General features: G+C 56.9%; 1 protein-coding gene across 2 annotated transcripts; it reads left to right on the top strand.

Annotated features, from left to right (window-relative positions):
• Positions 1-406: 406 nt before the first annotated feature.
• On the top strand, positions 407-27,863 carry IQGAP3 (IQ motif containing GTPase activating protein 3). 2 transcript variants are annotated; one of them, XM_090051984.1, is made up of 38 exons: positions 407-510; positions 2,776-2,863; positions 3,305-3,461; positions 4,129-4,206; positions 5,033-5,109; positions 5,992-6,059; positions 7,024-7,137; positions 7,466-7,644; positions 7,847-7,934; positions 8,149-8,312; positions 8,489-8,576; positions 9,477-9,640; positions 10,712-10,872; positions 11,120-11,244; positions 11,336-11,499; positions 11,718-11,808; positions 12,591-12,758; positions 13,432-13,574; positions 13,912-14,082; positions 14,450-14,533; positions 14,910-14,981; positions 15,843-15,912; positions 16,567-16,775; positions 17,482-17,634; positions 18,437-18,600; positions 18,953-19,177; positions 19,275-19,415; positions 19,719-19,803; positions 20,182-20,414; positions 21,677-21,809; positions 22,235-22,337; positions 22,663-22,795; positions 23,081-23,168; positions 23,376-23,588; positions 23,808-23,974; positions 25,284-25,385; positions 25,508-25,616; positions 27,642-27,863. In XM_090051984.1, the coding sequence occupies exons 1-38, from the start codon at positions 471-473 to the stop codon at positions 27,645-27,647; spliced, it is 4,818 nt and encodes a 1,605-aa protein (XP_089908110.1). In that variant the 5' UTR covers positions 407-470; the 3' UTR covers positions 27,648-27,863. The 2 variants fall into 2 exon arrangements, with proteins under 2 accessions (XP_089908110.1, XP_089908109.1); XM_090051983.1 differs by having other exon boundaries at positions 408-510; positions 25,870-27,863.

The following is a 27,863-nucleotide window of genomic DNA, read 5'->3' as shown; positions in this document are numbered from 1 at the left end:
GGGGCAACTGCAGGGCCTGGGGGTAGAGTGGGTGCAGCCCTAACCCCTGCCCCGGGCCGGGGCTGGCTGTGTGTCATAAGCCCCATACTGCTAGGAGCTCATGCAAGCGCCTTCCTCTGGTGCGGGGCAGAGGTGGTGCTTTGGGAACCGGGGGGTGGGTCTCAGTTCTGCCTGTTGCCAGATCACCCTTCCCCTTCCCAGCAGGTGAGCCCCCGCCCCCGCTCACGCCGGTTCCCGACTCCCTGCACCCCCTTCCCTCCCCGCTCCGGACGCCGCAGCTCGGCTCCCCGGCCCCGCCCGCACGGCACTGCCCGGCTCGCCCCGCCCCCGGCCCAGCCCGCACGACACTGCCCGGCTCGCCCCGCCCCCGCCCCCGGCCCGCCCCGGCCCGCCCCGCCCCGCGCGCCAAGTGCCAGGCCCGGCCGCGGCGGGAGATTCAAACCCGGCCGGGAGCGGCGGGCGCGGGCAGCATGGAGGCGCCGGCGGGGCCCGGGGCGGCTCGGCCCGGCTGTGAGTGCGGGCGGGCGGGCGCGGGGGTCGCAATACAAGGGCGGAGGTTTCCAGTACAAGGGGGGGTTGCAATACGAAGTGGGGAGGTTCGCAATACGGGGGGGGTTGCAATACAAAGCGGGGAGGTTTGTAATATGTGGTGGAGGTTGCAGACAGACGGACCGGGCTTGGGTGTGGCCAGATGCACGACACAGGGGTGCAAGGCAGGAAGGGGCTTTGCAGACCCATGGACACGGGTGGGGGGAGAGGGTTTGTAGACAGGCAGGCTGGGCTCTGGGACACAGGCACTGGGGACAGTTTGTGATAGAGGAGCGCAGTTGCAGGCAGATGGACAGGACCCGGTTGCGGCCAGACCCATGGACACGGGAGCAGTGGGATCCGCAGTGCGGGAGAGGGGTTGCAGACTGATGGGGCACCAGGGTGGTGGGGTTTGCAATGAAGGAGAGGGGTTACAATCACAGACACGCGGGGTGTGGGTGCAGCAGACCCACGGACAGGGGTGGGGTGCACTGGCAGAGATGGGTGGCAATCGGACAGATGGCTTGGGTGCGGACAGACCCCCGGACCTCCATGGGGTGGGGTTTGCGATGCAAGAGAGGGGTTGCAGATGGACAAAAGGAGCTCTAGTACGGCCAGACCCACAGACACGGGTGGGGTGGGGGTTTGCTATAGAAGAGGTGGGTTGCAGTCGGGGCTGGGTGCATACGGACGTGCCAGGGCTGGACAGACAGATACAACCATGGGGGTTAGGGTGTGTGGTAGGGGGTCACGGCTGGCTTATGGGGGGGGACGTGGACGCGGGGGGGCTGAGGCAGGGGGCGGCAGGGACTGGGTTGGACCTGGGGTGCGGGCAGCCAGTCCCAAGAGCTGGGGCGGGAGTTGGGGGGTGGCAGGGTCCCTGGGGATGCCTGTGGGTATTTGGGGGGGCACACAAGGGCTCTGCGCCTGTGTCTCTGCCGGGAGCCATTGTGCGCGGGCGAATGTTTGGGCCGAGGACAAAAGAGGCTTGTTTCTACCTCCACTCCTTTCCACTGAAGCCAGAGAGGGGAAAACCAGATCCGTTGCCAGCCCCAGCTTTCCGGCGGTTGGGGAGGGCTCCTGAGTCATGTGTCCCTTTGGCAGCGGGGCCGTGATGTCCGTCTCCTCGCCCACGGGGTGATTCATGCTCCTTGGATAAAGTCCCTTCCCTTGGCCTGTGTTATGCTGGGGAGGGGAGCTTCTGATCATGGGTCTAATCCTCAGCTGGGCTCCACGCTCCAGTGAGGTCTTCTGGCTAGACAGACATTGCATTTGTCCCTGGATAAATCACCCCCATGTTTGTCCTGGAATACAAATATCCCGAGATCGGCCCATACACACACAACCCTTCCAGTCCGGGTTCAGTGAGCATCTGAACACACTGGTGTTTTTTCTGCAGTAGATTCAATGATACAATCCTGGGACAACCACAGATGCACTCTGCAATATCTTGGGATAAAATAGTTCTATGTCTTAGCTGGAAAAAAAATTTTTCTGGGGGATTTATCCTAGGACAAAGGACCAGGATGTTTGAGTGATTGCAGCTTGTCCTGGGATAAATTCGATGTCTTTGTAGCCTCATAGTCACAGAAATCTGGGCTGGTAGGACCCTTTCAAGACATGTAGTCCAGCCCTCTGCTCTAGGTAGGATCAGCCCTGTCTAAACTATTCCAGCCAAGTGCTTGTCTGACCTGCTCTTAAATTTTGTGAAAAAGTTTCATGCCCAACTACCACCACAAGACCGCAAAACACCCTCTAACCTGCCCCAGGTAAAGCAGGGGGACGAGGGCACTGCCACTACAGGAGAGGAAGGAGGTTAAGATGCCCTTGAGATCCAAGGAAGAAGATTTACCAAAAAAACATCTGTGTAATCTAAGTTAAAAACCCCGTATAAATACATAGGATTGAGCTAACACTTGACTAACTAAAAGGAGTGTTAGAAAAATCCATTAAAACCAGGAAGGTTATTTGGCAATGCCTTCTTGCTTGTTGAAACAGATCTGGGTGCTGTGAGGTTGTATCTTACTACCTCGGACCAGGCTGGTCAATTAAGCTTTCAGATTCCCCCAGATCCAATATCCTGTTGCAAGACCTGCAGAGAGATGCCAACAGCTGACCTGTGCTGGAAAAATGAAGGGAAGGATTTTTATTTTTTAAATGCATTATGTGCTCTTTGGTGTGTGAGGTTTGCTGAGGCTCAGGCTTGTGTGTGTGTCTGACCTGGCATCGGTGTGTGTCCTTGTCCAGATGAACGGCTCACGGCGGATGAGATGGATGAGCAAAGGAGACAGAACGTCGCCTATCAGTACCTGTGTCGCTTGGAGGAGGCAAAGCGGTGAGATGCAAAGGATGCTGGGCTGCTTGAAAGAGCTCTTAGGGTGGTGTCGACCTCCCTGGACTCTTTCCTGCATGCTGGGTGTTGCCTTTGCCTTGTTCTGGGAGCATTTGCTTTACAGTCTGGCTCTGGAAATGCCACCCTGGAGCTGAGCTGAGCGGTTATTTTTCAACCTGGGAGTGAGGCCGTAAGGATTTCATTGCAATCTGGGGTCAGGGAATTCATGCACTCTAAGCATGCAAGCCCATCCAGGTTGGGCATTTCCATCATCTCAAAGCACGTGGTGCTGGTGTGTCATGGCCCATGTCATGCTTTGACTCCTCTAGTAAATCTGCATTTAGGACAGAGGCTGGGAGCACTCTGCAGCATGGTAATAGGGTCTGGGCTGGGGAAAATACAGCTCCTTCCCCCCCGCCCAACTGATTCCCTGTCGCTTGGCAGGTGGATGGAGGCTTGCCTGAATGAGGAGCTGGCCCCCCCGACAGAACTGGAGGAGAGCTTACGCAACGGAGTCACCCTGGCCAAGCTGGGACACTCTTTTGCCCCAGACATCGTCCCTCTGAAGAAGATCTATGATCATGAGCAGATGCGCTACAAGGTAAGGGAGTCGGGGGTGGGGGGGGGCGTGGATTTGCAGTGGGAGGCTCTTGGGGCTGCAGCTAGTTGTAGGGCTTTGTTGGGAGGGGGTTGAATTGTCTTCCCAGCTTGGCAGTGTTGGGCCAGCGAGGGTGAGCGGAGCTGTGTGTGGGGCTGGGAAGTTGCACGCACTGGATTATTGGTGACGGAAGCTGATGCTGGAGATAGCACTTTGTCTCACATGGCCAGGACCTGAGTCGGTCAGGAATGAGTCACTGGAGACTGGCACCAGCCAGCGTCTGCTTCCCCTGTGGATCTCGGGGGGCGACGAGTCCCTGCCCTGCGGGGCGCAGCAGACAGCCCAGCTAAAGGGCAGAGGGATGCATTTTGGATGGCTTGCTGCTAGCAATGCAGGCTCTGTCCTGCCAGAGCTGCTCTGACTGCAGCGGGCTGGGCCTGCCCCAGCTCGCATCTCCTGCTGCAAGTAGAGGACTTAAAGCCTTGCTTAAAACCCCTGGTGGGTGGAAAGCAGGGCAGATTTGCACCTGATAGACTAATGAAAGGTAATGGAGCGGCCAGTGTTAGCAGCCCTTGAAGGAAGGTGCAAAGCACCCACTGGGGGAACCATGGTGCAAGTAGCCTGTCCAGAAGGAAGGACCCATCCCCACCCCGTTCAATCTCTTCCCCAGGCCACCGGACTTCACTTCCGGCACACAGACAACATCAACTACTGGCGTGATGCCATGATCCACGTGGGGCTTCCTTCGGTAATGTGCTAGTTTTGCTGCCCTAGAGCCGGGCGCAGGGCTGGAGGACCCTGTCCCCTTCTCTTCCCCCCACTCCCCACCCTTAGTACAGAAATAGATGCTGCTGGGGAACAACCCAGGTTGTCTAGTTCAGTGGTTCTCAACCTCTTTTTGTACCAGGACACCTTCGTAAACATAGGTGGCCAGTCCTGACCCAGTGCTCCTCACTCCTGACCTGCTGCCCTCTGCCTCCAGCCCCCCAGGGTGTGAGGTGTGGAGCAGGGAGGGTGTTTGGGGCATGGAGGAGCCCCAGGCAGCCCCTTGCAGGCTGGGACTCTGCTAGCCTGCAAGGGAAAAGTCATGGTTTCCCACATTTTTTTTCTCCTTTAAAGGAGAATCCATGAATAAAGTTTGTTGATCCATTTCTAAAGTTTCTTTGCAACCCTTTGATATATATTCTTGCAACCCACAGGTTGAGAAATGCTGGTTTAGTGTATTGCCTGCAGTTTGTAGTCATAAAGGCAGGTGTGAAGGCTAAGATGGGACAACTTGGCAGGGGCCTCTCTCCTGCCATGCTCTTTCTCCCACATGTGACCCTGCACTTGCAAAGTCCAGAGATGCCTGGGGCTGGGGAATTGGACCTTTCAGGCATGCTGCATGGCAGCAGAAACCTGAGTGGTATAAGATCCTCCCAGTCCCTCGCAGGGCAGGCTGAACAGAGATTTTCCTTATCTGGAAGCTGCCCCAAAGATGGCTTAGCCCTCCTGTTGGCTGTTTGGGAAGAACAGAGCATGCTTGACTTGCTCTCCGGCCCTCCTGTGAGCCCTGCCTCTTTGTACCCCTGCAGATCTTCCACCCCGAGACCACGGACATCTATGACAAGAAAAACATGCCCCGCGTGGTTTATTGCATCCATGCTCTGAGGTCAGTGAGATGCGGCAGGGAGCAGTTTGCTGCCGGTTTTTTATCCGGGATGCTAGCACCACCTGCCGGCTGTCGTTCCTATCCGCAGGCCCAGCGTGAGGCTGGAGCAGGGCTGCGGTGTCTGGGATAATCCCTGGGGGCCGTCTGTCCTGTGCTTAACTGGCCCAGTGGGGGAGCCTTGGTGGGAGTTAAACATTCAGTTTTAGGCTTTCAAGGCCATACTTAGGCCCCTAAAGGACCTGGGATTTTTTCCAGCCCCTCCCTGTCCCAAAGCTGCTTGGTGTACTTTCTGTTGACATCTGGCTGGCTCAGGGGCTTGCACTCCCCCACCCCTTTATGCTTGGAGCTGCCATTGACTAAATGCAGTGGCAAAATATACTGTGATCCATGCAATTTTGAAGAGGGGAAAACCTGCTGCAGACCCCGCACGAGATGCTTAGATATGGATGTCTCATATCTTTAACCTCTGCCCACTCCCTGAATTCTCCTGCTTCACAACCAGCTGCCCATGAGGACTGGGGTTTGCAATATGCTCATTGCACCAGGCCTGGTTCAGAGTGGGTGACGGGTGTAGTGGACCCTCAAAGGCAAGGGCAGAGCTGCTGTTCCGGGTCTGGGACGCTGGCGTGCTTTAGAAAAGGCTCTTATTTCTGCATCTCCAGTGGGGGAGGCTGAGGCATGGGACTGGAGGTGCCAGTAGCTGAGCTGGGAGCCTTGTGTCTTGGCTTTGTATTCAGCCCTGCTTGGAGCACAGAGCTCTTGGTTATATGCTGCATAGATTAAAATGCATGCACCTTTTGTTTTCCTGGCACTGGAGGTGGGGAGGGGGGGGACGAATGGATGGTCCAACACTTTCATGAAGCTGTGGTTTTAAATCTGTAGTTTGTACCTGTTCAAGCTGGGGCTGGCGCCGCAGATCCAGGACTTGTATGGGAAGGTGGACTTCACTGGTAAGGGACCAGAGAGGATAATTCTGGGCTAGTTGTACATGTGTGGGAGCCTCTTTGTTCATTATTCCCAGTCTGTTTGCATGGTCTGATGCATGGTCTGGCTCCAGCAGACCTTCTGGTTCCAACCATCTTCCATATTGACCCAACAAATGCCTTTGGTGCAGCACTGATGGGTTCTTTTTGGTAATGCCACAGCTAACCGAGGCCCACTTGCTTTGCGCCAGGCACTGTACATTTATCACGGGACCCTGCAGAGCTTTTGACCCACATAGATAAGCCAGGCCTGTCCAGGAAAGGGAGCATGGGTGGAAGAAGTGACATGACCAAGGTCATGCTGTGGGGCAGTGTCAGAGCTGAGAGCAGACCCAGGGCTCCTTATTGTCCAGCAGGGGATGCTGGCTCCATGCTTGTGTCTAAACCCACCCTGGTGGGGTGTGGAAGGGATCGTGGCTGCTTCCTCTTTTCCCTGCCACCATTTCTCTAAGGCCCTTTAGGACAGGGATTTTCTTGTTTTGTGTGGTCCCGAGTTTGCTGTTCCAGCCAGATCCACCTTGGTCAGCACAGCCTGCCTCTGCCTTGAGGCACACTGAAGGGATCTCTGTGTGCCATGTGTTACTGGAGGGGGGAGCTTTATGGCTGTGGTTGGGGGGTGGGTGGGAAGGGGCTGGAGTCTCCCCTTGGTGACCTTATTGGATCAACTTTCAATCCATGGTTACCTGCATTTGTTGGGGCTGGGCTTGAGCAGCCAATAGGTCTCTGCCAGCCCCAGGGCAGCTCTGGCTGAGAGCTCTGCCTGCATGCTGAGCTTGTCGATTTGGCATCAGCAAGTTAGTCTTGCTGTGTATCTGCATGGCTGGGTGAGGTGTCCCCGTCCCTGGACTCTGCCTTGCCCTCTATCGAGAAGGAAAGTGCTGTCCTGGGCAGGGTGTGCAGTTGACCTGGCTTGCTTTTTCCCTCCCCCCAGAGGCAGAGATCACCCACATGCGCCGGGAGCTGGACAAGTACGGCCTGCAGCTGCCGGCGTTCAGCAAGATCGGGGGAATTTTGGCCAACGAGCTGTCGGGAGACGAGGCAGCAGGTGAAGGGGGAGAGCTGGGGCTCAGGCCGGGTGCTGTTGGTGTTCACTGCCCCTGTAGCTCTAAAGGTGTGAATTTCCACAGCCTCAACTCACACCCAGGACCCTGTGTGGCCATGGTGGGAGGGCACAATTGCATTGCAGCTGGCATTGGTCTTCCCAGTTCACCTTCACACCAGCAGGGAGGGTACATCAGCCATCAATGAGCACATCTTGGTCTTGCTTGGGCTCCCACGAGTCTGGGGAGCTGCATGCTGCCCATACAACCCCATACACTCTTGCCCCGTGATGCTATATGTGTGTGTCTCTCTCCCTGTCATGGGTCCACTAGTCCATGCCGCCGTGCTGGCCATCAATGAGGCTGTGGAGAGGGGTGTAGTGGAGCAGACCCTGGCTGCCCTGCACAACCCCAGTGCCCTGCTGCTCAATCTGAGGGACGACCTTGCTGCTGTCTATCAGGAGATGCTCTACCAGGCCAAAGTGGAGAAGGCAGGCAATGCCCAGAACGGGGTAAGGGCACCACGCTGGGGGAAGGACCTGGCAGCAGCAGGAGGCTGTTGTTCTGTGTGTGTACGTGGAAGAGGAGCATGCATCTGGCTCTGTCCTGTGCAGTTTTGTGGGGTAGGGGGAGGACAACACAGTGATAGCTCTGCTGAGTGCCCCATCTAGCCAGGCACAGCCGGACACTTCAAGGCCACACTTCTGTCTTCAGTACCCGCAGAAGATCCCGGAGGCTGAGGACATCTATGACCGGTGTCTGACACAGGCCGAGATCCAAGGGAGCATCAACAAAGTCAACGGTGAGCAAAGCAATGTGTCTGGTGCCGTGTGAGTCCTGGAGCACTGGCCTGGACTGTCGGGAAGGGGTAGACGGGCCCTGCTGGGAGGGTCCCTGCTCTGGTTTTCCAGGGCTTTGCAGCCTGGAGCCAGGGTTTCCCTGTGCGTGGGGCTGTGGCTGCAGCAGGGAGCTGAGCCAAGAGCTGCAGGTCACTGGGCCAACTGGTCTTGTCCCAGTGCATGGAGCCTTAGAGTATGTGGATGATGCCTTGGAGAGACAGGACCCCCAGGCTTTGTACCAGGCTCTGCGGGACCCCGTCCTGGCCCTGCGCCGCGTGCAGCGAGAGAACAGTGACTGGTACCTGGATCAGTTGAGCACTGACCGGGAGCAGAAAGCCCTGGTGAGCTGCTGAGATGCCCCTGGGGGGAGGCAGAGCCAGGCTGGGGTTCACATCCAGCCTGGCTTGGAGCCAGGGGTACAGACCTGATGCCCCTCGGACCCACGGGTGACTGTAGCTCCCCTGGCCAGACCTGGGAGTAGCATGGGCCAGACCCCCTGTTGCTCTGCTGCCTGCAGGAGCTGGGCTTCATGGACCTGCTGGAGCAGGAGGAGGTGCAGATGGGCATCGATGCGGCCAACGAGAGGGGAGAGCAGGAACGTGCCAGTGAGTGAGGCTGAGCCCTAAGCTGCCAGAGGAAGGGACTGGGGAGCGGGAGCATGATACCCCCCACTGGAGCCAGAGCCTGGCTTCTTACCCTCTGCTTGCACATCTTGGGGGCTCAGTAGGAGGCTGCGTTGGCTGCCACCCCCACTGGACCAGCTTCCTTGCCCACAGCAGAGATGGGCTGATGATGGGCTCTATAGCATCCTAGAGATGTGGGGCTGGAAGGGATTTGCAGAGGTCACTAGTCCAGCCCCCTGCCTGAGGCAGGATCAGTCCTGACCAAACCATCCCAGACACATCCATCGTCTAAGTTCTTTGTAAAACTGTTGTCACCCCAATGCACAATACGAGACATCACACCTGAGCTTGCCCCGTGGAAAGCAGGGGGACCATGGCAGCCAACTTCAACATACGGTCCAGAGATCCCAGGCAGAGGCCGTGCCCCCACCATAGAGGAAGGCAAAACCCCCTCAGTCCATAACAATCTGGCCAGGGGGTAAAATTCCTTCCTGACCCCAAATCCGGCATTGGTCTGACCCTGAGCAGAGGGGCTAGACCCTTTAGCCAGGACCCTCTGGGTTTAAGTCCCAGCAGAAGCGTTGGTACAGCCCAGTCCCTATCCTCAGCCTGGGCTGCAGCCAGAACCATGTGCCTCAGGTGGAGGCTTCAAAACACCCTGAGATGTAGCAGAAAGGGGGAGAGGGGGCAACCAGCAGAGCCTAGGAGCAGGGGGAAGTCCCCGTAGTAGGACACGGGTAGGGCTACACCTAGATCAGCCCTGAGCAGCGGCTCCGTCCCTGGAGCGCAAGCTGCGTGTGGTGGGGCTTGCCCAGCAGTTGGGTTCTGCGATGGGCACCAGTTCCCGGGTGCTGAGCCGTGCCCATCTCCTCTATCCCACAGTGGCACAGGCTGTGAGCCGCATAAATGCCGTGCTGCGCTGGGGGCAGCCGGAGGAGACGGTGGAGGCTCTGGCCAGCCCCGCAGCTCAGCTGCCCAAGGTGCACGCTTTTGCCGCCCCGCTGTACCAGCACGAGCTGGGCCTGCTCCAGCACCAGCACCCGCAGGTGAGGACCAGGGCTGGAGTCTCTGAAGACATGTCCAGAGATGGAGCCTGGCAGGGTCGTGCTTTTCCCCTCCAGCTCCTGCTTAGTTCCCCCTTGTGCAAGTGCTGGTATTCAGGAGTCAGAGTGTCCACACAGAGTTAATCCAAAGTAGTGATTCCTCTTGAAATGCTCAGCCCCCCTCCTTGATCCATGTTATCTTCCCCTTAAATCCGAGACTGAAAACCAAGGTTGCGTTTGAGGCGGTTCTGATGGATCCAAGTAAAAAAACAGACCTGGGATTTAAGCCTTTCAGTCTGGCATCTCTTTATCCAGAGTCTGATGCTGGGATTGTCCTGCATCTGGTACCTGGGAAGTATCCAAATTTGCCCTGGGACCATTGTGGCTAACCTGAGCTAATTGCTGTTCTAGCTCCATCTGTCCCACACCTGTTTATAGACTAGTGCAAGGTGGTGACAGTCTGACTTTTAGCCTGTAGGATCCCAGGACAAAAGGCTTTCTCCCAGAAGAACTGAGAGATTTAAACTGAATGATCTCTTTTCCTCCCCCCCCACCTTTTTTTTGTTTTTCAATCTGAATTAAGCAACCCCCCATGTAAAAATGCCCACAAGGGTTTTTAAACCAGTTTACCCCTACAGCCAGCTAGCTGCTCCAGACCCCTCAGCTCTGGAAACTGGAAAATTCATGCACAGAATTGGCCTCCAAATTGGCCTCTCTGTGTTTGTCCTCCTACTGGCAACGTGGATTTTCCCTCATAGCAGCTGCTCATGGGGCTGGCTGTGGGTACTGGTACAGACTGGCACACACAGGTAGGCTGAGTCCAGCCTCCATCCCAAAGGGAATCTTCTCCTCTGGGCCTCAAACTCATTGCTTTTGCAGGTGGGATTGGGGGGCGGGTTGGGAGCAGCTTTGCAGGGAACCCAGGAGACTGGGCTCCCACTCCTGGCTGTGCCCGGGACAGCTGTGGCAAGTTGTTCAGAGAGAAAATTCCTGCCTCAGTTTCCCCACTGAGGGAACAGGCTCTCCCATGTCCCATGGCCTCTGCCAAGGTCTCACCATGTCTCCTGCTGTCAGGGAGAGCTGGCGCAGGAGGAGCTCTTCGTGGCTGTGGAGATGCTGTCGGCCGTGGCTCTGGTGAACCGAGCGCTGGAAGCTGGGGATGTCCATGGGGTCTGGAGCAGCCTGGTCAGCCCCAGCCTGGGGCTGTCCGATGTGGAGGAGGCCAACGCTCAGCAGTGAGTCGGGGCACCAGCACGGGCAGACGGTCCATGTGCTGACTATGAACAGGTGGCGCTGGCCAGGGATAAGCTACAGGGCTTCTACTGGCAGGGGGATGCTTGGAAAGCAGGATGTTTGGGATCTGCTCCTCTCTCCTGCCCTGGGGCCAGGACTCCTGGGTTCCCTTCCTTGCTGTCTTGCCATGAGCTTTGCCTTGTCTCTGCATTGCTACCTCCTAAGCTTGCTGTCATCTTTCCACTCCAGCTACATGGATGACCTGTTGAGCTGCCAGCGCCAGGCTGGGCCCTGGGGGGCCACACTCCTGAGCTGGAACGACCTCCAGGCTTGCGTGAACCGCACCAACGCCGCGGTGCGGGAGGACAGTGAGAGTGAGTGTCCGGTGTGCTGTGCTCCCTGCCCTGCCCCTTTCTGTGTGGCAGCGGTCAGGCTGACTCGACTCTCGTCCCCCCTCCCCTGCAGAGATCCTCGCTGTGGAGCTCATCAATGAGGCGCTGCGGCAGGACGACCCAGAGAAGACCCTCACAGCCCTGCTGCTGCCCTCAGCAGGGCTCTCCAACGTGACACTCCCGGTCGCTAGACGTTATCATGATGTCCTGGCTAGTGCCCGGCGGCAGAAAGCCCAGGTAGGATGCTCCAACCCTAGCCATGTGGCAGGGTGGACAACCCATCACTTCAGGTGTTTAAAACCAGGCTCCTGTCTCTGATCGCTGTTCTGGTACCTTTTAAGTCAGAGGCCACCTGCCTTGTTCTTTGCCACCATCACTTCCCCAGAAGTGGCTGCATTGTGGGGAGTGGAAGCTGTTCTTGGCTGCTCCTCAGCATCTCTTGTCCTGCCCCGTAGGTGACACGGGATGAGGATGCCACACTCTGGTGGGAAGAGATCCAGCACGGTGTGGCCAAAGCTAATCGAGACACGGAGGCAGCAAGGAGAAGTAAGGGCAAATCTGGGCTTGGGGGCTATCTCGGAGCTGGGTTTGGCCTGGAGCTGTGGCCCAGAAAGACCAGGTGGGAGGAATGGGGTGTTCCTCTCTGGCTGTTTCCTCTCTCAAGCCTTTTTGCAGCCCCTAAACTACTGCCAGATACTTCAGGGCCTTCAAATGGGCTTTTTTGGCACAATATTGCAGCAAGGAAATCTGAGGTGGGATATTAAGAGAGACTTTCTCACTGGGAGGGTGAAGCACTGGAGCACTCCCCAGAGAGATGGTGGAGTCTCCATTTTTGGAGGTGTTTAAGACCTGGCTAGACAGCCTTGACTGGGATGATGTAGTTGGGGCTGGTCCTGCTTGGAGCAGGGGTTGGACTGGATGTGACCTGAGCTTCTTCCAACCCTCATTTTCTATGAACGTAGCCCCAAATGCTCTGCTTAGCTCTTTGAAGTAGGCGCACAGGGCCATTGCTGCTCTTTGTCTACTGTCCCCAGACCCCCTGCTGATGGGGGCACATGAGACTTGGGTCTGATGCCTTGTGGGGGCCAAGCTTGGGATGCCCACATGCTACCCTCCCCCAGATTGGAGGATCAGGGGTATGAGGACCTCAGTTGCCTCTTTCCCTTGGGCTTCATTTTGCCTTGCTGCAGCTGGGAGTGCTCTACCCCTGGGAATCTCCATTCCCACTGGGCATGAGGTGCAGTGTCCATCCCAGGGACTTCAGAGTGGGGGGGTGTGCACGTGGGTGTGGGGGTGTGTTCCTTTAACCCCTGCCTTGCCTCCTGCAGTGGCTCTTGGCATTGCAGCCATCAACCAGGCCATCAAGGAGGGGAAGCCAGCCCAGACGGTGCGTGTGCTGCGCAACCCAGATGTCGCCCTGTGCGGTGTCGTGCCCGACTGCGCTGGGGCCTACCAGGCACAACTTGCTGCCCTCATGGTGTGCAAGGGCCTGTCAGGTAAAGAGGACCAAGCTCTACTGCCTTGGATAGCAGCGTGGTGTCCCACACCTCCATTGTGGGTGGGGGCTGGATTTGTACAGCACTGAGCACTGTGAAGGACTGGGCTGCTGCAAGGGAGGAGATGGTGCCATTTTGCCTAGAACACAGGGCCTGGGCGTGAGGCCCAGCTTTGCCACTGCCTCTGGGCTGACCTTGGTCAAGTCACTTGTCTCTTTCTTCACTGTCCCCCTGCAAAATGGAGTCGTGTCCCTCAGGACAGGCTGAGAGGCCCAGTGCATTGGAGATGGGGACTGTGGTGGGGAAGGAGAATGTCGCGTCCAGGGAGGTGGGGAGACGAAGGGCAGGGCTGCTTTGGGCCTTGAGGGCTGGGAGAAGAGCTGGAAATGGGATGGAGGAGGATGAGTAGGAAGGAAGGAGCCAGGGAGGTGGCTGGGAGCTAGACAGGGGCAGGGTAGGCGCAAGAGACAGGCTGGGAGCAGAGAGCTCTGGGCTCAGCCTGTCTGGGATGGGGCTTTGGGAGTCCCTGCATATGGACGGACCAGTTCCAAAGGCTTTAACCTACCCAGCCCTTGACAATGTATGAGGCTATAGTGATGGAGAGGGGGTGTGCGTGTGCATGTGTAAGGGACCCCCCTCCCTGACCTCCTTCTCTCTCCCTGGCAACACCCAGGAAACATCAAGCACCCCTGGGTGCGGCATCAGCTGAAGGACGGGGCCGAGTACTACTTCAGCCTGCAGACGTTTGAGGGTACCTGGGAGCGGCCGCAGGGCTGCGTCCTGCACCCCACGCACCTCAGCCGGGACGAGATCCAGGTGGGGAGAGATGTGGGGGCTGTACTGAACACCTGGCCTTCTGGCTGCATCCTCAAGCAGCCTGTTGCTTGCAGCAGCTGGGGCCTGGGAGCTCCCGTGCGCTGCTGGCAGAGAGCTGGGTCAGCAGCAGCTCCAGCTGCAAACCTCTGGTTCGTGGTTCCAGCCTGGCCTTAGGGGGACCTGACTGGCACCAGCCGCTTTGGCGAAGGTGTTGAATGGGGCTTCCCTGCCTGGCTTCAGGTGCCCAAATCCCTTGGCTGGCATGCACACACACTCATTGGCATCTGGGCCCCCACATTGCTGGCACTGAACTGACCACCTCGTTCCTTCTCTGTAGTCCACGATCGCCAGTGTGACTGTGGCCCATGACCGGCAGCGCCTGTGGGAAGCCCACATGGGGCTTGTGGTGCGGCTGCAGGCCCGTCTGCGGGGGGTCCTTGTCCGCCAGGACTTCGCCATCCGCCGGCGTTTGCTGCGGGAACAGCTCCCGGCAGCCATCAGGATCCAGGTGACAGCGGGTGGCGGGTCCTGGTGTTTTCGGGGTTATCTGTAAGCGCAGGGTCTACTGCGGTGTTGCCCAGGGGCCAGCCCAGACCAGGGCCTTATTGTCCATCCTCTGCACAGCCTTTGCTGGTGGGGTTTTAACTGGACCCGGCAGGTCCAGGGGGGGCAGGGAAGGGGAGCAGGGTAAATGATGCCCCAGCAGTGATGGCAATTAAAAGCCTGCACCCTCACCCTTGCACCCTAGGTTTTTCCAGGGGTGCTCTTATTTTTGTTTCCAAAAAGCTCTACAAGAGTCAAGGCATGGGGGTGAGTGGCCCAGCTCTACGCAGTGCTAATAACCAGGAGGGCTGTGGGTTTTCTTTCGCATCCAGGCCTGGTGGAGAGGTTCCCAGCAGCGCCGTGCCTACCTGCAAAGACTGAGATACTTGCAAGCAAACACATCGGCGGTGATCAAGGTACAGGACCCTGCTGGATCCTTCTGATCTTGCCCTCCAGGCCTTGGTCCTGTGGGCAGTGATACTCTGAAGGACTTGGGGAGGCACTACACACTGCGGCCACCTCTGGGGAAGAGAGTAGGGGCTGTTTTGCAGCTGGGCTGTGATGGATTTGGGACAGGAGCGAATGGGGTCTAGTTGCAAGGGGGGAAATGAGACTATAGTTTCCCAGCTTTGGATTTGTTAATAAGCACAAAGGTTGGGATCTGGCTGAGAACATGGTGAGAGCAGCATGACCCCTTCATTGCAGTCAATGGGATGTGGGTCAGCTGGAACCCGTGAGTATGCTGTTCCCCTTGTCCCACTAAGCACAACCCAGTCTGTCTGCCCTCCCAAGCTCCAGGCATGCGTGAGGATGTGGCGAGCTCGCAGGAGGTACCAAGAGAGGCTGCGCTACTTCAGGAAGAACGTGAGTGAGGGATACGCATGTGCATATGTCTGGCAGGAGCCCAGGCATGCTCTGCATTGCCTGCTCCTTGCACTGTAACAAGCAGGAACCCCCTCACAAAGGGGGGGCTTTCTAGCATTCGAGGGGTTAACCTGGCAGCCCAGCCCCATGTCCCAGGGCAGGGGGCTGATGATGGACCCCCTGCTGGGGCAGGAAGCCATGTATCCGAAGCCTGAGCGTTCCCAGGGAAAGGGGAAGGAGGCAGGGTGACTGCAGCCGGGCATAGCCACTCCTGTGGATGCCAGGCTACAGAGGTTGCATGTGGGCTGGCAGGTTCAGGGGCAGGGGATTGAGGCCCTGGGAGTCTCAGGCCTGAAGTCATGGTCGTGGGTGGAGGCAGGGGGGCTACGGCAGGAAACTATTTGTCCTGTTAAGCAGCAGCTGCTGAGGGTACTCTTAAATTTTCCCTGCTCTGTGCTCTGCACCCAGTGCCCCCTTCTGCCTCAGTTTCCCCTCATCTGGAGGCACTGAGTACAGGGCCTCCCCTTCATGCCTGAACCCCCCAGGGACAATCCTGCCCCCTGTGCCGCCAGGTGAGGGGAAACTGAGGCAGAAGGGGGCATCTGCCTCCAGGAACATATGTACAACATCCCATCTGAAGTAAAACCTAGGCGTCCTGGGGACTGATTCAGCTGGGATGCCTTGTCTCCACAAGGCCAGGGGCAGTGGCAGATGCTTCCAGTGAGAGGCCTCTCCTTGCTGTGCCCACAGCTGGCCTGACGGCAGGGCTGGCGCCTGGCAAGTGCTCTCCCTGCTCCCTCTGCTGCCACCGGGCTGCCAGGGGACACTCGCCTCCTTTTCCCCCTTTGTTTGTCTTGGCAGATTACTGCTGTAATTAAAATCCAGGCTTTTGTGCGAGCTAACAAGGCCCGTGGGGATTACAGGGTGTTGGGTAAGTGCCTGCTTGTCTTCTGCTCACAAGTGGCTATAATTAACTGCCTGGCTTCTCATTCCTGTGCTGTGCCCAGAGCACAGGAGCAATGGTGGCAGGTGGGGTGGTCCTAAAGCACTGTGGCACCCCTCGCCTTCAGTCCAGCTCTTCTAGGGTCAGCCAGAAGAGCCCTGAGATTGCTCTTAATTTCTCTGGCCCTGGAACACGGTAGATCTCCCTAGGACAGTGTGCTCCGGCCATGAACTTGAGCAGGGTCCATAGGCCAGCTCCAGACTGGCCAGGGAAGCCCCTGTATATGGAACAGGATTCTCAAAGGGCCAGGGTTGGCTGGATTAGCTGTCACTTAAACCCATCAAAGGAAGGCTTTCCCTATACAGGCAGCTCTTATTTTAGCTAGTCTATAAGGTGCAAACCTAGATAAAATGGGGGCGCAGACGCGTGGTCAGTGGAGCTCTGGAGGAGACAGTCTTTGGTGTAACCCAAATGCTGGAGAAGGTTGCTCTGATGTACGTGGATGTGCATCTGCTCCCACCACTGGCTTCGTGCCACTTTGGATCGAGCTGGGGACGTGTGCCCCCTGCGTATCCCAGAGTAAGGCGACTGGTGCAGAAGTTGCTCTGTGCTACGTCCGGTAGTAACTGCCTGCCCCCACAGTCCGCGCCAGGGACCCGCCGCTGGGCATCGTGAGGCGCTTCGTGCACTTGCTGGAGCAGAGCCAGCACGACTTCTGGGAGGAGGCAGAGGGGCTGCGGCTGCGGGGGGACGTGGTGAGGCGCATCCGCTCCAACCAGCGCCTGGAGAGTGACCTCAACCTCATGGACATCAAGATCGGGCTGCTGGTGCGGAACCGCATCACGCTGCAGGTCAGAGGTCATGGGGGATGGGGTAATGGGGCATCTCGGTAGTCATGTGCTCTCCCCCCTGAAATATGAGGCCAGATTCTGCAACGCCAGGAGAAATCTGGAGCTGCTCTAGCATGGCTGAAGGCCAGGCTTTCCAAGGAGCCTAAGGAGTTTAGACACCTACCGTTGCCTCTGGAATCCCCCTCCCCTCTGAAAAGATGTTCCAGTTCCAATCCTGCCTTTTTCCTTAGGATTTTCAGTCCTGGTTTAATCCAGCATGGCTGTATATAGTCCTTTTGGGACCAAAGCCAGAACCTACTGAAACCAGAGGTGAACTTCTCCAGCGGCTTCAGAGCCTTGGGTTGGTTGGGTCCTCAGCTGGTACCGCCCTTCCCCTTGCCCTGCCCCTATCCAGTGTGTCCCGTTGGTAGATCTCAGTGCCTTCGACAAAGGAGGTCAGTTTGTGGGGAAAGTGAGGCACAGGAAAGGAACCTGCCCACCTCCAGCAGCAGAGGTGGGAATGGACCCCTGGTGCCAGTCTTGTTCCCAGGCTCTACCCTTTGTCAATGGGGTGGCGGGGGTAGAGCCAGGCTGGGTGTGATCCAGGCACAAGGCGCAGCAAAGCATGAAGGCCAGAGGATCCGAAGGTGTCTTGGAAGTCCACTTCCCTGAATGCCTTGTGCTCCTAACCCCTCTGGGCCCTGGCTCGCTCCCCTGGCCTGTGCAGGAGGTGGTTTCCCACTGCAAGAAGCTGACCAAGAAGAACAAGGAGCAGCTGTCAGACATGATGGCCCTGGACAAGCAGAAGGGGATCAAGGCACTGAGCAAAGAGAAGCGCCAGAAGCTGGAGGCCTACCAGCACCTCTTCTACCTGCTGCAGGTGAGTGGGGGGTGGGGGGCTTGTTACTAGGGCAGCGGGGTCTGATTGGATCCCCCCAATGGGCCTGCTTCCTTGCTCCCCCCAGTCCAGTCCCAGGTGCTGTCCAAGTGCTCAGGACTGGCTTATTAGTGGCTCACTTAGGAATCAAATAGATTTGCGGGGCTTTCTTCCCACCCTGGATCCTGCTACCTGGTGTGCTAGACCCTCTGCCCCAGCTCTGGCTTGTGTCTAGTGCAGGGAAGCCCCCAGTTCTGGCATATCCCTCTTGGCACCAAGTCCCTATTGGAAAGAAATCCTTCCCCTGGGCTCCCGTCTGAAGGCCTGATCCTTGGAGATGGGTGTGGGGCTAGGCGAAGGCAACTCGGGACACCCCTGGTGACCTGGCCAGGCATGAATTTGCTTCTGTTTGCTAGCATCGTGCTGGGGGTAATGGAAGAAGGGGTTGCAGCATCCAGCTGTGGGCCCAGAGGCAGGAATAAAGCCCCCATTTGAAGACAGTCCCTGGACATTCAGGGGAGGGAGTTGGGGCTGACTGCATCGCTGTCTTGTGTGTTGTTGGCTATGGGAGCTGGTCTGGATGAGTCATGCTAGCCCACAGACCAGCTACTCTTGGGAGGAGCACTTTGAGGTTGCACAGAACTGTGCTTTGCATGTAAACCCATGGTCTCAGTCCTGCTTTGCCAAGGTCTGAGGGTGGGAGAGAAGGAGGCATGGAGGGGAAGGGATGTGACCTGTAGCAGAGACCCACCTGCTGGCTGAAGCCTGGGGCCAGCTGCCCTGACCCCTGCCCATGTACCTGCAGACCCAGCCCGTATACCTGGCCCGGCTGATCTTCCAGATGCCCCAGAACAAGTCCACCAAGTTCATGGAGTCGGTGGTCTTCTCCCTGTACAACTACGCCTCCAATGCCCGCGAGGGCTACCTACTGCTGCAGCTCTTCAGCACCGCCCTGCAAGAAGAGATCCGGTAGGTCCTGCTTGTGGTACCCTTAGGGGCAGGGAGATGGGTCCCTCTGGGACCTGTAGGACTCCCTGTTCCCCCTGGAGTGAGGGCAGAGGGAGCTGGGGGACTGGCTCAGGTCTGTCTCAGTGTTGATGGCCAAGCCCCATCCTGGCACCTGATCCTGTAGGTATAGGGTTTTAGGGGTCATTCCCAGCAGGACTTGTGCCCTCCTCACCCTTGTCGCAACCTGGCAAGTCCTTTCCATGCAGTAATGACTGGCTGCCAGTCTCCTGCTTGGGCTCTAGGCCCTGTCTGGGGCAACCGGACCCTTCCCACCCTGATCTGAGTTGCCTCTCTTTTTCCCCTCTCTGCCCAGGTCCAAGGTGGATCACCCCCACGAGATCCTGACGGGCAATCCTACAGTGATCCGGCTGGTGGTGAGCTTCTACCGCAACGCCCGTGGGCAGAACGCCCTACGCCAGATCCTGGAGGGGCCCGTGCGGGATGTCCTGCAGGACAAGGCTCTCAGCATCCGCACTGACCCTGTGGAGATCTACAAGGCTTGGGTCAACCAGGCAGAGTCCCAGAGTGGCCAGAGAAGGTCAGAGTGGGGGGTTTTTTGGGCTGGGGGGTCTGGGGAAGCTGGGTCATCTCAGCCTGTGCCATGACTCTTAGCAGCGTGTGTCTCCCACCCCCAGCCAGCTCCCATACAACGTGAGCCCAGAGCAGGCCCTGAGCCATGCCGAGGTTCAGAGGCGACTGGACATCTCCATCCACAACCTCCTGGTAGCCACGGACAAGTTCGTCTCTGCCATCACCTCCTCCGTGGATAAGATCCCGTATGTACAAGGAGTCCCATGGGCCCTGCTCTTGTGGGAACAAGGACCCTCTGGCCCTGATTGCCCTGTATGACCTTGGAGCATTCCCTTCCTCTGTTTTGTGCCTCAGTTTCCCCTCTAATATTGGGTGAAGGGGAGGAGGTCAAGCAGGCTTCAGATGCTCCTGTAGGAGTCCTGGCCCTGCTGCATGATCTCCCCAGCCTGGGCTCTGCAGGCCAAATGAGAGGCTCCTGTGGTCCCCTTCCCCCCTTCAGCCTGGCCTGGGCCCCTGTGCTGATAGACTGCCTCTCTGGCTTCATTCAGCTACGGGATGCGCTACGTGGCCAAAGTCCTGAAGACGTCGTTGGCAGAGAAGTTCCCGGAGGCAACCGAGGATGAGGTCTGCAAGGTGGGTGCAGGCGGCCGTGGTGAGAGGCAGGGCTGTGTCTGGGACTGCAGGGTGAGCTCTCAGGACCGGAGTGGCTGGGCAGCCTGGTATAGGGCTGTGCCTATTATAGTGGTGATGTGGCCTTGCACATCCCAAGGCGACTGGGGGTCTATTTCCAGCATTTGTGGCTGTCGGGGGCGGGGGGGCAGGCATGTGTGTCTGCAGTGTGCTGCACTCTGAGTCATGGTGGACCATTCTGGACCATGTGTCCCAAGCCCCATACTCTTCACCCCAAAGGTGAGTCCATATGTCTTTACTTTGGATCAAGGGGTTCTGCGGTCACCTCTGGGACCCCAGTGCCAATGCAAAGCCTGACCCTCTCCCTCTCTTGGGGCCCAGATCGTTGGGCACCTGCTCTACTACCGGTTCATGAACCCGGCTGTGGTGGCCCCCGATGGCTTCGACATCATGGATGTCTCGGCTGCTGCGGCTCTGCACCCCGACCACCGCCGCAACCTGGGCTCCATTGCCAAAGTGCTGCAGCACGCCGTGGCCTACAAGCCTTTTGAGGGCGAGAGTGCCCACCTGCATGGGGTGAACCGCTACCTGGAGGAGACTCATGACAAGTTCAGGTCAGTGCCCCACAGTGCCATGGGTTGGATGTGCCCACAGCAGCCTCTGCCCTCTCAAGGAAACCCAGTGAAGAGCCAAAGATGGGCATTGCTTATGCCCACTTTCCAGGTGGGCAAGCTGAGGCCCTGGGAGTCTGAGTTCTCTAGGCCAATGCCTTAGCCACCAGGTCATCCTTTTGCTGCTGCTTTTTACGAGCTTTTGCCTGCCTTAGTGCTGTCCTGCTGAGGCTGCATTTTCACCCCCAATGTGTCCTTGCCCCAGGCCCAGCACACCTGAATTTATTCTGGTTTTATTTTTGTTGCTCAGCTCAAGCCTTAGTGACGTGTTTTATACCAGCAGAGCTGCATCCCTGGTGGAGGGGGGGTTGTCACTTTTGTCACTTTGATTGCACTCCCCTAGAACAGATAGTCTTGGTCTCAGCTCTCATCAAATTGGTTTTATCCCTGCCCTGCCCGAGGAACGGCTCCTTGCGCAGACCTCCCCTCTGCACAGGTGATGCTAAACACTCTCCAAAGCTGATCAAACCTGCACCCTTTCCCTCCCTCCCCTCCTGTACTGCCAGCATCAGGGGCAATGGCTACGAACAGTTCTCAGCTGTCCATTTGAATTTGGAGGCGCTGGTTGGTGGAGCAGCCAGGAAATGAGCGGGTGGCAATTAAACCGCATGACTGGTAGCCCTGGTGAATTAATTGGGCCATAATTAGAAATAATGCTTTAGGCACAAGGGCTTAATGATGCAGCTACTGCTTTCCCAGACTGGGTCTTGGAGGGGCAGCAGGTTCGTGCAATGGTTTGCACTGGAGAAGAGAAGTCCTGTCCGATCCTGTCTGCTCTGGGCCTGGTACACAATTCAGCCTCTTCCTATGATGAGGCCAGCCAGGCAACAAGCTCCTAGCATAAGAGCGATGCCCAAGGGGGATCAGCCCTGCTCACGGCCCAGGACCCCATGATGCTAGGTACTGTACAGACATGGAGAATATTTGGGGGAGTTGTGAACTAAGGCAGGCCCAGTGCTGTGCTGTTCTGGTCATCCTCGACTCTATGACTTCCCAGGGGAATGAGGCTGGCAACCACCTCGCCATGGTGGGCCCTAATGGAGCCTGTAAAGGGGCAGAGGGCTGTGCTACATCCTCAAGGGGCTGCTGGGCACGGATGCACCCTGGAGGTCTCTGCCTTGCTGAGCTGCCCAGTCGGTTCCCCCTGTTCCCTGCAGTCCAGGCTGGGACCAGCACTCGTGGTAGGATCCCTTTTCCTCCTACAGGAGATTCATCCACATGGCCTGCGCAGTGCCTGAGCCAGAAGAGAGGTTCAATGTGGATGAGTACTCGGAGCTGGTGGCAGTCGCCAAGCCGGTCGTCTACATCACTGTGGGCGAGCTCATTGACACACACCGGGTGAGGGACGTCTGGGGTCTCCCTCATGCAGGAGACTCCCCAGACGGGGCTTACCCAGGACACTGGGAACCCTTGGGGTGAATGGTACAGTGTCCCAGGACAGTGATCTGAGTCTTGGCTTCTCTCCGGGCCCTTTGTGGATGTAACTGGAGGGAAAGTGGGGGCAGGGGGCTTCTGCTGATTGTTTGCCTACCTGGAGGCCAAGCAACTGTCCCAAGGTCACTCTGCAGATCATGTATGTGCACACACATGCCTGGACGCTGCTGAACCTGCGCAGAACATAGCTCCTCACCACCCCCTAGATTTTTTTTCCTGCTCCTACCAGGGGCCGTGTCCTCCCTCCAAACCATGGGATCTCCTGGGGATGCCCCAGGCAGTGGGCGGCCTGTTAACCTGCACGCTCTGCCTCCCTCTCTCTTCTCCAGCTGTTACTAGAGCACCAGGACTCCATCGCTCCCAGCCACGGGGACCCCCTGCATGAGCTGCTGGAGGATCTGGCTGAGCTGCCTACCGTCCAAGCTCTCGTCGGTAGGTGCAGCTCTCCTGGGAAAGACACTGATGCTGTGTCAGGTGGGGAGGAGACCTAGCAGGGTGTCCTGGTACCTGATGCACATGGGGCATTGAGGCATTGTCAGGAGTTCCTTCTCATGGTTCACAAGTTCCTCAGTGCCTGGGCTGGAGGATCAGCAGGGAATATGACCAAGTTTTGTGTGCACTGGGGTCACCAGCCCTGGCCTCAGACTTGCTGAGAGACTGGCCTGGTGTCACTCCTTTCACCGTGGCATCGGTGGGAGTCCAGATCAGACTCTCCCCATAAGTAACTGAGTAGTGGCTCTCGTCTCCATCATTACAGGTGAGAGCACCCCCAGCCCCACAGATGCTGAGCAGACCCTCAGCAAGCTGGAGATCTCCCTCACCCTCACCAGCAAGTTCGATGTAGTGGAGGTCAGCGGTGAGGAGACTGATGCCAAGAGCTTGCTATTGAGGTAAGTGTGTGTGGGTGGGTGGGTAGGGGGGTGTCTTGAGGGCAGGGGAAGCCTCTAGTATATCTCACAAGTCCAAGGCCTTTTTGATGGCTCAGGGAGTAGCAGGGCCCTTGGAGCCAAGCTAGGAGGCAGCGATCACTCTGCTGATCTGGCTACTTGTCTTCTAGTAGGTCAAATTCCCTAGCTGCAGAGGCTTTCTTTGCAATCTGGGTACTAGGTAGCTTGCCCCGGCTCCCCTCCGGTGACCATCGGCCCAGGTGACTCCAGCTGCCTCTTCTCCCTCAGCACCAAGCAGATGCTAGTGGATGTGATTCAGTCCCAGCCTGGGGATTCCCTCTTGGAGATCTTGCAGACACCAGCGTCGGAAGATCAGGTGAGTAGAAAGCCAGGAGAGAAGAACTAACTAGCAGCTGCAGCCTGGGGACTTGCAGCCTGCTATCAACAGGAAGAGGCTTTTACAACCACGTGCTATGATAACAGGCTTCTTCCCAGCTTGCGTTCCAGCTTGGTTTCCTTTGTTGACTATGGCTAATGCCTGTTGGCCCACAAAAGCAACAACCCACCCCTCTGCCTCTCCCAGGAGGCCTCCCATCACCAGCTGATGCAGAGGCGGGCCCTACACGATGCCCAGACCCCCGACAAACTGAAGCGTAACCGCTCCCTGGTGGGCAACAGCCAGCTCTCAGTGGAGGAGAAGAAGCGGAAGATCCTCCGCAACCTGCGGCGCCTGGAGAGCCTGGGGGTGGTGGACTCGGCCAACCAGTACCAGGAGATCGTCAACGAGATGGCCAAGGTACTGGGGTGGGGTGGAGAGCTAAGGGTTTTGCCTCCCCAGAAGGCTGCTGGGTGGATGGGACCCTGTGGGTCGTGGATTAGGATCTTGGCTTGGAAGCTGAGACTCTTGTGCCATTCCCAAAATCCTTTGCACAACTCTGGGCCTGGCACCTTCTCTCCAGGCTGCCGGGGCTCTTGTCCCTCTGCCAAGACCCTGACAGACTCTTCTCTCCTCCAGGACATCTGCAACCAGCGGCGGTACCGGCAGCACCGCAGGGGGGAGCTGGACAAGCTGCGTCAGACCCTAGAGGCCCTCCATGCCAAGAGCACCTTTTATGAAGAGCAGGTCGACTACTACAACCAGTACATCCGGACGTGCCTGGGCAACCTGGCCGCCAGCAGCAAGTACGCTGGACCTGGTGCCGTACGGCCATCCCAGTCCAGCGCTGGAAGCCGTGATGGCTTGGCTGGGCAGGGGAAGGTGTGGGATCTCATGCTTCATAGCAGACTGGGAGTCAGGAAGGGGCTTCTTGTCCCTTCCACGGTCCTCACTGCACTGCTCCCTGCATCTCTCCCTCTTCTGCCTTTCTATTGTTGCCACCATTACTACAAGACCCTCTTAAACTACAAGCAGGCATCACAATTGGAGGTGGTTCTGATTGACATGTGTAGCTCATCCCTGTAATAAGCAGCAATTAACTCAGAGTAGCTGTGATTTGTCTTGGGGTTGGGGGGGAAGAGGCTGAAACCAGACATTGGATTTCTCTGGGGACAAAGCCTTTTAGACTGGGATCCTACGGAGATACAAGCCCCTTGTCTGGCTTCAGGTACTTGTGAAGCTAAAGGCAGATTTATCTCAAGTCTCATTTGTCCCTGGCTTTTGTTGGCATTCAAGCAAGCCTGGGACGCTTTCTCCTTCACACTATCTGCACACCCTGAATGGTTGTTAAATCAAATTAGCACCTGGTTATGCCAGGAAAAAAGTGGTCTCTCTGAGACTTAAAAACAGACAACCAGCTTGATTGGAGTGTTTATGTCCCAGCAGCCCCAGAGCTTACCAGCAGATAAGCCCATTGTCTCACGTGAAGTACTTCTGAAGTATGCATATTAACAATTGCAGCTAATTAGAGTTAATTGCTGTTTAAGCCTAGCATGTGAATAACTGCCACATCTGTTTTGATGCCAGTCATATTCCGGACCAGTCAGCACCGCATTTGACTAGTCGTCTGGTTTTTAGCCTGGGATCCCAGGATAAAGGCTTTGTCCCAGGAGAAATCCAGTGTTTCGTTTTAGCCTGAAGCATCCAAGATGAAAGTTATTTTTCCCTGCGATGATAGCAGCTAATTGGAATTTAATTGCCATTCAAGTGCTGAGTGTGCGTTAGAGTCCATCCCTGGCACAGTTGGGCCCATGATAAACCTGATGTCTAGTTTTTTTACTTTCAGATACTTCACAGGACCCTCTTTCAAGTGGGACAACAGGCATGTCCCTCTGTAGGATCCCAGGGTACAAGGATTTATCCCAGGAGAAATCGGACCTTTGCCTTTTGTCCTCATAAACCCCTCCTGCTCTGTCCCAGCTCCGCTGGGGACCTGCCTCCCCTCCCACTGAGGACCAGATAGATTCAGATGGGCGCTTTGGAGGCTGAGACGGCACTGGCTCCTGCCCCATACATCTTGGCTCTCAGCCTTCCTGTCTCTTTTTATCCATCCAGGGTCAGCGGGAAGGGCAAGAAGGCGCCGGCGCTGCGCTACACGGCTGCTCAGCTGCTGGAGAAGGGTGTGCTGCTGGAGATTGAGGACCTCCCTACCAGCCAGTGAGTCACCCAAGCCCCGTCTCTCCTCTCGATCCTGTTTTGGGTTCAAATATCCCTGGTCTTCCAGCTGTTTCACTGGCTGCTCCAGAAGCAGCCCTGGGGCTTAACCCTCTCTCTCCCAGGTTCCGCAACGTCATCTTCGACATTGCTCCCTGTGGGGAAGCTGGCAAGTTCAAGGTGAAGGCCAAGTTCATGGGCATCGACATGGAGCAGTTCCAGCTCCACTACCAGGTGAGGATCCAGCATGCATCCTGGCTTAGTTTTCCCAGCTAAGCAAAGGACACCCCCCCCCACTCAGTGGGTGATGGGGAGACTTAATGCTCCTCTGCTGCATGGAGCTGCTTGGAGACAGCAGGTACTCTGAGCCCAGTGTTGTTTGTTCATCAACTGAGATGGAGTGGAGGGTGGGGGTAGGATGGGGGGCGTGTGTGCTGGGGTTTCACCATATGCCTTTGGCCCGCGGGCCCCGCTCTCCCCCTGCCAGGACCTACTGCAGCTGCAGTACGAGGGCGTAGCCGTCCTGAAGATGTTTGACAAAGCCAAAGTCAACGTCAACCTGCTCATCTTCCTCCTCAACAAGAAGTTCTTCCAGAAGTAACTGGAGCTGGGGGTGGGGGGTGAGGGAGTGGAGGCAGCTGCCATGGGGAGGGTTGCGGGGGAGAGGAACCTGCCAAAGACACTTTGGGGACTGAATCCTGCTGCTGAACGGTCCTGTCAGGTGTTCTCTGTTTGACTCCTTCCTGTCTGGGTCTGGCAGGATCAAACTCTTCTACAGCAAGCAGCATCTTAGTGCCTTGTGGACTGAAAACTACCCAGGGCAGAATCATCCCAGGACAAGGATGGACAGAAGGGGAAACTTAAAGTATCCCCCTACTCAAGGGCTGGTGCAGACTAGAGCAGCCCTGGTCAGGAGCTAAAAGCTTTCTAGGCGCCATACAGTAGTGTTGGAAGCACTCGCATGCCAGCCTGCCCTGCTATGCCCCTGGCAGCTGGGTATAAGGGTATGGCCAAGAAAGGGGTGGGGGGTGCGTCTATGCTGGCCTCTCTAGCAGCAAGGAATTGGTCCCTGTTAGTGCTGCTGCTTTGGGTGGATAGAAATACTCGCAGCTGTGAAGGTGCCACCTGGTTCAAGGGGGTTTTAGATCAATTCCAGGTTGCCAGGACCAGTCTTGTCCCTTCTCAGCTGCTCCAACCTCCTTTCAGTCTCACTTCAGTGCTGGACTTTGGGCATGAGCTCCGCAGGCACAGATACTTGCAAACCAACCATGCGCTCTATATGCACCCTGGCCTGCATCTGCTGGCAGTAGCTGGGTCATGGACACGTGTGATCACTACGTGTTAACTCACATGGGAGAGTGTGTGTGTGTGTGTGTGCGCGCGCATCAGAGGGAATGGCTTTGTATTGTGTGTGTAACTGCTTTTCTCACTACTGTTTTTAGAGGTTTGACTCTAGTTCCTGGTCACTTCCCAAGTGGCTGCTTTTGTGGACACTAAGGTTTTGTGAGCCATGGACCTCAGCTTTTACATAAATAAAGAAACTTGGTTATATATTTCCCCCTATTCTTTCAGAAAAACAAAAACCCAGTCCCCTTTTATTCTATAAGGGAAAAACTGGCACTGGAAGGAAAACCTATTCCAGATGATGCTGTCCAGTAAATAAAGTGGCTTATAGGCAGCCCTCTTCCAGGGGCCATAAATACACCAGTTTGCAATATAGGGAAGCTGCAATTAATTTTAAGGGAGCTAATTTGAGCTTCAAACTCTCCCAGGCAGTTACCATGGAGCAAGGGGTATAAAGTGAGCTATTGCCATGCTTATTTTTTTGCTTTACTACAGCATTTGGGCTCCGCTGGTGCTCTCTGCAGTAAGGTGCAAAGGGAGAGGGTGTGGAGGTGGCTAGAGCGAGAGGGGCTGGCTGGTCTGAGCCTGTTTGGACTGCCTGTGCCGTTGGCTGTGTGGGGGGAACTGGGTTCTAGGATCTGAAGGAAGAGGGAGGTGTCAGCTGGTGGTTTTAATGCCTAGGCCAGATGACGCCAAAGGGATGTGACACGAAAGGGAATAGCAGTGGGGACCCCCAGTCCTGCAGTCACTTCTGTAGGGGCTCCAAGCCCGTTAGCTGCATCTTACTGTAGTGTGGGGCCAGTTCCTTGGCTGCTCTGACTTGTCCGTAGAGTTATTCTGCCTCACGTTACCTGCACTGTTAAGGTGCATCCCTCTAAAGGCAAAAGCAACCCTCTCTGGGCTGTGTCTTTGCAGAAGTGAAGGTCGATGGCATCAGCAGCAGCAGGGAGCTCAGCTGCCGTGCTTGACTTCTTATAAAGGCCTCTCCTTCGTGGCGACACTGACACACAGTGGTCCTGGAGAGCAATGCCTCCTGTGAAGACGTGAGGATTTAATGGTGTATGTACTCTCCCAGGGAGTCCCAGGTGTGGACCAGAGGCCCAGCAAAGCTCTGTACAAGCCCAGCACAAAAACAGC

Source organism: Crocodylus siamensis, chromosome 6 (genome assembly GCF_052110815.1).
Source record: "Crocodylus siamensis isolate JL-2025a chromosome 6, ASM5211081v1, whole genome shotgun sequence".
In the NCBI taxonomy this organism is placed as follows: domain Eukaryota; kingdom Metazoa; phylum Chordata; order Crocodylia; family Crocodylidae; genus Crocodylus; species Crocodylus siamensis.
This window is presented reverse-complemented; position numbering and strand designations above follow the sequence as displayed.

What these genes read in the sequence shown, in the direction of transcription:
- IQGAP3 (XM_090051983.1), top strand. Translation starts at nt 471, where the DNA reads ATGGAGGCGCCGGCGGGGCCCGGGGCGGCTCGGCCCGGCT. An exon ending in CAGGCAATGCCCAGAACGGG is followed by an intron (nt 7,645 to 7,846) that starts GTAAGGGCACCA and finishes TTCTGTCTTCAG; the next exon opens with TACCCGCAGAAGATCCCGGA. An exon ending in GAGCATCAACAAAGTCAACG is followed by an intron (nt 7,935 to 8,148) that starts GTGAGCAAAGCA and finishes GTCTTGTCCCAG; the next exon opens with TGCATGGAGCCTTAGAGTAT.